The sequence below is a fragment of the Kogia breviceps genome, chromosome 1 (assembly GCF_026419965.1).
Source record: "Kogia breviceps isolate mKogBre1 chromosome 1, mKogBre1 haplotype 1, whole genome shotgun sequence".
In the NCBI taxonomy this organism is placed as follows: domain Eukaryota; kingdom Metazoa; phylum Chordata; class Mammalia; order Artiodactyla; family Physeteridae; genus Kogia; species Kogia breviceps.
Genome location: NC_081310.1, coordinates 107,377,156 through 107,385,615, shown reverse-complemented (window position 1 = coordinate 107,385,615; position 8,460 = coordinate 107,377,156). Strand labels below are relative to the sequence as shown.

General features: G+C 47.5%; 1 protein-coding gene across 3 annotated transcripts; it reads right to left on the bottom strand.

Moving 5' to 3' along the window:
- Window positions 1-2,852: 2,852 nt before the first annotated feature.
- On the bottom strand, window positions 2,853-8,112 carry S1PR1 (sphingosine-1-phosphate receptor 1). Of its 3 annotated transcripts, none has more exons than XM_059068444.2 (2): window positions 6,725-8,112; window positions 2,853-5,079 (listed from the first exon to the last, which is right to left on the bottom strand). In XM_059068444.2, exon 2 carries the CDS (start codon window positions 4,915-4,917, stop codon window positions 3,769-3,771), a length of 1,149 nt encoding a protein of 382 aa, XP_058924427.1. In that variant the 5' UTR covers window positions 4,918-5,079; window positions 6,725-8,112; the 3' UTR covers window positions 2,853-3,768. The 3 variants fall into 3 exon arrangements, with proteins under 3 accessions (XP_058924427.1, XP_058924419.2, XP_066897023.1); XM_059068436.2 differs by lacking the exon at window positions 6,725-8,112 and adding an exon at window positions 6,091-6,406; XM_067040922.1 differs by lacking the exon at window positions 6,725-8,112 and adding an exon at window positions 5,315-5,804.
- Window positions 8,113-8,460: the final 348 nt, after the last annotated feature.

Here is an 8,460-nt window from a genome sequence, read left to right as displayed (position 1 = left end):
ATTAAACTCTTTATGTCTTTTTACATTGGGAAAAAATTGAAGATGCCATAAATCACAACTGTAGTGCTGATACTACTGATATTACTAAAATAAAGTATCTAATTAGCGTGAATGCAAAACTCCTATTCCTGTACATTTTTGAATTTATAATATCACTAAATCAACTTTTTTAAAGAATTAATTTTTTCTACTTATTAAGAGACTAAAAAGGAAGAACAAGCATTGTCTTATATAAGATTTTTATTTGAATACTCTGTAAAATTATAATCACATTTAATGTTGTTGTGAAGAAAGTATTATTTGGTGTCATTTTGTAATTTTCCTGAATATTTATAAGCCATAAAGTATTGCTCTGGTTGTGTTTTCCTCCTCTTAAAAAAACCTCTACATGTTTTTTTATTTTTTTAATTAATTAATTAATTAATTTATGGCTGCATTGGGTCTTCATTGCTGCGCGAGGGCTTCTCATTGCGGTGGCTTCTCTTGTTGCAGAGCACAGGCTCTAGGCACGAGGGCTTCAGTAGTTGTGGCCCACGGGCTCAGTAGTTGTGCTTCGTGGGCTCTATAGCGCAGGCTTAGTAGTTGTGGTGCACGGGTTTAGTTGTTCCATGGCATTCTATTTTTTTTGTGTGTGTGCGTGGTACGCGGGCCTCTCACTGCTGTGGCCCCTCCCGTTGCGGAGCACAGGCTCCGGACGCGCAGGCTCAGCGGCCATGGCTCACGGGCCCAGCTGCTCCGCGGCACGTAGGATCTTCCCAGACCGGGGCACGAACCTGTGTCCCCTGCATCTGCAGGCGGACTCTCAACCACTGCGCCACCAGGGAAGCCCTACATCTTTTTAAATTAAAACTTTAGGGAGTTTATTTTAGTATAAACACATAGGTACTGAGGGCTTTTTTTTTTTTTTTCATCCTCAATTCTCAAAATATACTGAAGTACAACCAGATATTCATGTTGGGATATGGCCAAGGATTCCTTCATCTTAGCCATTGCTCTTGGCCAGAACTAGGGCTCTGACCGGCATCTACCCAGGGAAACCACAGTCCATGACTGTCCAGTTCTCTTGTAATGAAATGCACTGTCTGGAATTTCCAGGAAGAAAACACATTTAATCATTGGATAACGTGCTCGCAGGTAGGCAAGAGAGGCTGTGCTCCCTTGTCACTGATGAGCTCCCCAGTCCCCACCAAGGTCAACTGTCCCACCTCATTCTTCCCCACATCATGTGAGTCACCGCTGTGCTTATAAAGATAAGTCCAGGAGTACAACCACTTTATCTTCCATAGAAACACAAAATGGACATGCTTTTCCATTATGCTTGATTCTGTAATGAAAGGTCTAGGAAGTGAGTGTAACATGAACTCATTCCTTCCGCCTCAGCAGACAGATGGATAGAGACATTCCAGTTTGTTTCCAGTCTTTTGTCTTCAGAGCATTTTTGGCATTTCCTTCAGGAAACTGGAGGTTGTGACCTAAGGTTTCCTTAGTGAACATGCTTCTGTTTCCCACAGTTAACTTTACCCAGAAATGACATCTACTCTATTAGGTGAGGTTTATCTTCGTGTCCCAACTGTGTCCTGTGCATATTCAATGACACTTGAAAGCACAAATTCTGAAAGTTAACAATAGCACTGAAGAGGCAAACACATCAAAATACTTCTATGTAATCCCCAGTGAAGATGATAATATCAAAACAAGAATTAAAAATTCTGTGAGGTTTGCCATTTTATAGTTGGAGAAATTGACTAGGGATGTTAAAGCTTTCGGATACTATGAATCAAAAATTTTCAGATAAAAGATGTATGCTATTCAGCCAACATTCTACAACTTGTTGCTTTATTGCTAATGTATAGTTTTATATTGTTCAGCTGGTAGAGTGGGAGAAGCCAAGACAATGTCTTGAAAGAATGAAGTAATTTAATATAATCTCCCATAGCTATATCCCCACTTCCCCAGTATGTTGATGGCAAGCTAAGAATGTAAGCTTCTAGGGATGGGTGTGAACTGACCATTGAGTGTCATAAGTTAACTTTGATTTACAACCACATTGTTGTACATTATTTCTTTTAAAACTCATGTTTTAAGACAGAATTATTGTACTTAATTTAGTTTGGCTTGAATGTCATTTAAAACTCAAACAATTACATTTACTTGTCAATGTGGTATTTAGAAAATGGTGGTTTTCATCTCATTCTTTACTACTCTTCAGTGTTAACTTATTGAAGTTTCTCTTCCTGAAAAAAAAAAAAAGTGGTTTCTAAACAAACCACATTCTTTTTTCACACCCTAGTTTATCAGGGTAAAATCCTCTAAAGAATAACAGAAATTTGCCTTTAACTGATTCTGAAGAGGCACATAGTCAAATAGAATGTCTTAATAATAATTTTTTTAAAAATGCTCTTCACAAAGGAATCTTTAAAAAAAATCAGTTTATTAATGTTTAAAAGTTGATAAAGCTATGTGCAAAATGATCCACATTGTCAGAAACCTATTAAATACTATTAAAAAAAAGACATTTCTCAGTTTAATTGCACTGGAAATCACACTAAACAGACACCAATATATTTTTATTCTTTGTGACATTTATACACATCTTCAATTAACTATTTAATGAACTGAAAAACTTCTTATGTTCCCTATCAGTTAAAGTAATGCTTTAAGGGCACAAGAGGATGGTATTTTCTGAAGAAATACACATTCAATGGTGTTAACACAGGTTAGGAAAATCCAATAAAATGTTGAAACAAATACATTCAAAAATTATTTTAAAAGTACTTTTAACACAACAAAATATAGCCATCCTGTTGGTTTAAATGATTCACACAACACTCTGAAAGAAACATCAACAAAAGTGCCAAAAACAGATGCTGTATTTGTTAGACAAATTCGTTAAGAAATCTTTCTTGGTTTACAAAGTCACCCCCCAGTCAGTTTTCACCTTGTTTTGCTTGTTTGTTTCTCCTATGACACTAAGGATCCTGGCTGATGTCATTTAAATAAATTGGACTTCCTTATCCAGATTTCAGCCATGATGGACATGATACTGTAACACATTTCATTGCAAAGATTTTTTTTTTTAAAGTGACTGCAACTAAAATCAAAAACACTCATCCAGCTTACGTGGAAACTTTGGCTTCAGCAAGTGAAATTGCTTTACGTCTCCAAACCATCTCCACCACGGTCTACCTGCTGGACACAGCCTACCTGCTACACATCACCAAGAAATGGACCGCGCCACACTCCCAACTCTGAACGCCAGGTAGTTAAAATATAAAGTAAAGGAATTCTGAGGAGGGGTGTGAAGGGGAAGGGAGGGTAGGATATGCAGAGCATACCTAGCGAAGCAGAAGTGCACACACTCACTTGGGCTGGAAACTAAAGTGAAAGAAAACATCTCCTCAAAGCTCCCGACAGAGACACTTTCACACGGGGACATTAGTCTTTGAGGAGGGGCCAGATGAACCCTTCAGGAGCTTGACAATGCTAGACCTTTGGCTCAGTGCAAAATCAAAGCTCCAGCGAGGGGAGGAAATAGATTCCAGGCGAGGACCTGATCTCCACCCTTCCCAGTGCATTGTTCACAGGAACTAAGTCTACCCACCAACACCAGGCACCACCAGGCTGTTCTTATGCTCCCCCTCCCTCCCTCTGGCTTGCGACAGCTCCTGCCTGGCAGCAGTGGAGGCACAGAGTTTTTGTTTTTGTTTTTCCAAACACTGGGGTGGTGGGCAACCATGCAAGCTCCCCATGGGTCAGCAGTTTTCACTTTTAGGACGAAGAGTTGACGTTTCCAGAAGACATAATGGTCTCTGGGTTATCCCCATCATCCTTCTGAGGGTGGGAGGAGTTGTCTGACTTACTGCGGCTGAATTCCATGCCGGCGATGATGGGTCGTGTGAATTTGCCGGTGGAGTCTCCGCTGGGGCACTTGCAGCAGGACATGATCCGGACGAAGGCCCGACGCATCTCCTTGTTGGACAAAGTGTAGATGATGGGGTTGGTGCCCGAGTTCAGCACAGCCAACACCAGGAAGTACTCCGTTCTGAAGAGGATGTCGCAGGTCTTCACCTTGCAGCCCACGTCCAGCAGGAGCAGGATGAAGAGTGGCGCCCAGCAGGCGATGAAGACGCCCAGGACGATAATCACGGTCTTGAGCAGCGCCAGCGACTTTTCTGAGCTGCGGCTGGCCTTCGAAATGTTCTTGCGGAACGTCAGACGGCGGCTCCGAGTCCTGACCAAGGAGTAGATCCTGCAGTACAGGATGACGATGGAGAGGAGAAGCAGGGTGAAGACCGTGGTGCAGAAGAGGATATAGTGCTTGTGGTAGAGCGGCAGCACTGTGGAGCAGCTGGGCAGCGCGCTGATGCAGTTCCAGCCCATGATGGGCAGGCCCCCCAGGATGAGGGAGATAACCCAACAGGCACTGATGAGCAGGAAGGAGCGGAACCTGTTGCTCCCATTGTGGAGTTTCATCTTCAGCATGGTGATGTAGCGCTCAATGGCAATGGCTAGGAGGCTGAACACGGAGGCAGACAGGGCCACAAACATACTCCCTTCCCGCAGAAACCACTGGGCGGGGGTTAGCTTGTAGGTGGTGGCCCCAGACAAAAGCAGGTTGGCTGTGTAGGCCACTCCTGCCAACAGGTCTGAGAGGGCGAGGTTGCCAATAAAATAGTACATGGGTCGGTGGAACTTCTTGGTTTTCCAAATGGTCAGCAAAACAAAGATGTTCTCTAGGATGATAAAGCAGCAGATGAGAATGAACACCAGTGAGATCAGTTTAATGCCGTTTTCCTTGTCCGCGCCGATATTCAGCTTTCCCGTGTAGTTATAATGCCGGACGATGATGTCGTAGTTGACATAGTCGGAGACAGAGCTGCGGAGGGCCTTGACCAGCGGGATGTTGGTGGACCCCATGATGCCCTCTGTCCCCAGGAGCCCCGGGCGGTACTTCTCCAGATGAACGCTAGAGGGCGAGGCGGAGCGAGCCTTCACTGGCAGCGGGGATGGTTGAGCGAGAGAGATCCAGGCTTTCTCTGCAGCTTTTCCGTGACCGGAGAGGGCCTCAGAAACCGCAGCCTTAAACAAATCACAAAGAGGAGAGAGTCAGGGAAAAAGCCACAGCACACTGGCGTCATTCATTCTAGCGAAGGTACTGCTCCAGTTTTCTTGTTGTTGATTGGTTTTAAAGAAACTTGGGGAGAGTGCAGGAAGGATTAAAAACAAACAAACAAAAAATCAAACTCTCATTTCTTGCAAAGAAAAAAAAAAGGAAGAAGGGGAAGAAAGAAAGGGAGACAAAACAAAAATGTACCCAAACTGAAAACTCCGACTCGACAAGACGAAACTCGCTCCCTATGGCTACATCCACTTAAATGGAAATGGGAAAACTGGAAAAGTGAACCCCATTTATCCCCACTCTTGTCTCCTCAACCCACCCCCCCCCACCCCCGCCCAACGCTGCTCCCACCCCACAAGGTTTCTAGCCGCAGCCGAAAGAGTCTCTGAAGCGTTCACCCGCTCGGCGGCGGGCTCACCACCAGCTCCTGGTCGCTCCTTCGAAGAGCCTCAACCGCCAATGTGAGGGCGGAGACGCACACCTCTGCCTTCCACCACCACCCAGCTAAAACCACCTCCTAATTGCCATGCAAGAAATTAGGTTTGCACGAAAACCATTTGACGGCATCAGTCACTTTTTGGGTTCTATTAATAACTCTCTAGGAGCAGGTGTGCTTAGGGTCCGAAGGCTTAGCATGGTGTAGGCAGCCAAGCCCGCCCTGGCCTTGCGGTAAACAGGAAAGCTTAGCGCCTCCGTGAAGCAACAGCCTTTTCTTTCTTCTTCTTCTTCTTTTTTTTTTTTCTTGCGAGCCAGTGCAAGAAAATATAAAGGTACGCAGTGAAAATCATTCGTAAGATATTGCAATAAATCCCAGAAGTGTCGTACATTCGTTTATTGCAAAAGGAGTATTTTTAGTTACTGTGGATATAGCCAAAACACGCACACAAAAAGAGAAGTTAAACTACAAGTGATAAAAATACATGCCACTGCATTCCAAATTCCAAATGCCAAATTACTCTCCAGAAACTCACACAAACAGAAGTCTGCCGGTGCATTGCTAAGCTAGCGCGGGCAGTTTTATTCACTGCTCTTCCCCAACACGTTGCCTCCTCTCACAGAACTAGAAAGTGTGGGGGGATTGAAACGTGGCACTGGTGATCAGAAGTCTACCCGAGAGTTGCTGAAATGCTTCAAGGTAACGTAGCAAATGCCATAAAAGTGGAGTCATCGAGGCGACAGCAATTCCAGCAATTCCCAGGACAGCAGAGGCAGCTTGCGCCCAGTAGCTCCGCGTTTCCCTCCTCTAATTCCACACCCTGCTCGCTCGCAGTGCAAGTTTAAGCCCTTACCCCACCTCCCCCGGTCTTTGTCTATAGGATTTCCCAGAATAAGCGCCTCTCCTCCGACCCACCACAGCTTCCGCTATCCCCCAACCCCAGACCGTTCTACAGTGGGAACTTAACCCTTTTCCAAACTTTGTTAAGTCACAAGTGCGCCAAGAACAATCCGATCCGGTTGGTCTCCTTAGTAGCCCAGAGATGCTTGTTTTCAGCACCCAGAGACAGACGTTTTAAAAGTGTTCGTTTTGCTTCATTCCGGTTTAAAAATTTTGTTCCTGCCTCTGAAGACCTCCCGCCGCGATGCTCCTCCGCGCGCACTCCCTACCTGGCTCAGGCTGGACGAAGCTGCGTTCGGGGAGCTCCGGGTCTGCACGGCGCGCTCGGCATCTTGCTGCTGCCCCCGACTGAGCGCGCCGCGTTCTCAACTTACTCGAGTCGGGGTCCCCTCCCTCCGCAGCCGCTCACTCCAATGGCCAGCGCGCTCGCCGCGGCCCGGCCGACCGGTCAGCTGAAATCGCCGAGCGCCCCGCTGAGGCTGAGTGGCTTCTTTAGGAAGAGACAGGGAGGAGTGAGTGCCTCAACCCCCCACGCCCTCCGCCCGCGTCTGGGGGCCTCAGGATCAGTGCTGCCGAGACTCACTGTCCAGGAAAGATCTGGGGCAGAGACACACACACAAGAAGAACCCCTCCTTCCCCACAGGCAACCAAAAAAAGGAAAAAAAAAAACAACAAACCAACAGAAAAGGGGCGGAGCCTGGTGCCCCCAGGACTCTTAATGTATAAATCTCGGCCCTCGCCCTGCAATCCGCCGCTCCCGGGCGGTGGAGACCGTTCTCCCGCGCCTTAGAAAAGGGGGGGGGGGGTGAAGAGCTGTTGGAAGCTTTTCTCCAGAAAAGTCTTAAGGGACAGAGGACGGCCCGGCGTGTGTAGTGCACCTCTCTGGTCCCCCAGCCCCGCAGCTCTTGGGGGATTGGAGTCCGGTGACTGTGGCCGGGCTCCACCCTCCTCTCCGGCCCCGGCCTCGTCTGCGGAGGCAGGGGAAACAGGCGCCGCGATCCCGCGAGTCCCGGCCGCGTTCTGGGGGAGGAGAGGCTGGGAAGGGGCTGCCAGAGGTATGGAGGAGGCGGGCAGCCTGGGAGGGAGAATGGCCCGGGAGGTTCCTCCACTTCTGCCCTCCTCCACCTCTCGCCCCCATCCCGCTGCTGCCTCGAAACTTGCGGTCTGAGGGGCAGAAAGTGGCTTTCTCGGGGCGCGCAGTGAAACGGGCCAGCTCCGGGCGCGGTGTTGGGCGGGGGTTCCCCTCACTCAGCTGGGCGCAAAATCAATCCTTGTGTCCTAGATTCTGGCCAGTGGTGAGGTCTTTGAGGAGGTGGGCAGCTGCCGGGGCCCAAGAGATTTAAACAGCTTGGGCAGCTCAGGAATTTCCAAAGGGGAAGAGCTGCCTGGCCCGATCAGCCTAGGGCCTGCGGCTGCCCAGCTCGGGGCCAGCGCGCTTCTCTCCCTTTCTACTTGAGAGGCCCCCAAGCCTCAATGCTCACAGCTCGCCCACTCTTTCCTTTCCCTTGGATGCTACTTCAGAACGTTAAGACTGTGAGGCGGCCTTGGTCAGCTCCGCCTAAATGATAAGCTGAGGGCACTTCTGACGGCCCTCCTGCTTCAAAGATGGTTTCCACCCAGTTCCTGGCCGCACTGGCTTCCCATCCTGGCAGATGTGAACGCAAAACTTCTCCGTTGTGCAGTTTCAATTAACACAGTACAGACACACCCTGTACCTGAATGACTCAGAAGGAGGCTGAATGAATAAACAACAGACTCCTGGCTTCTGGGATCTTACGACTTTGCAAAGGAAAAAAATCAAATGACAGTTAATACACAGTTGCCCGAAAGCTCTCATCAGCAGCGTTGCACCCAGCACACACCCACAAATTTAGCAACAGTAAGTGCGAGAGACATAGAAACTAAGACAACTGTCCTCTATACTCTAGAATAGACTTTGATTGGGTCTGAGAATGTATTTCACTTAAAAGGGAAGATATATTGTGTCTACTCAGCACAACAAAAT

What these genes read in the sequence shown, in the direction of transcription:
- S1PR1 (XM_059068436.2), bottom strand. Translation starts at nt 6,114, where the DNA reads ATGCACCGGCAGACTTCTGTTTGT. An exon ending in ACCGGCAGACTTCTGTTTGT is followed by an intron (nt 5,080 to 6,090) that starts GTGAGTTTCTGG and finishes GATTTGTTTAAG; the next exon opens with GCTGCGGTTTCTGAGGCCCT.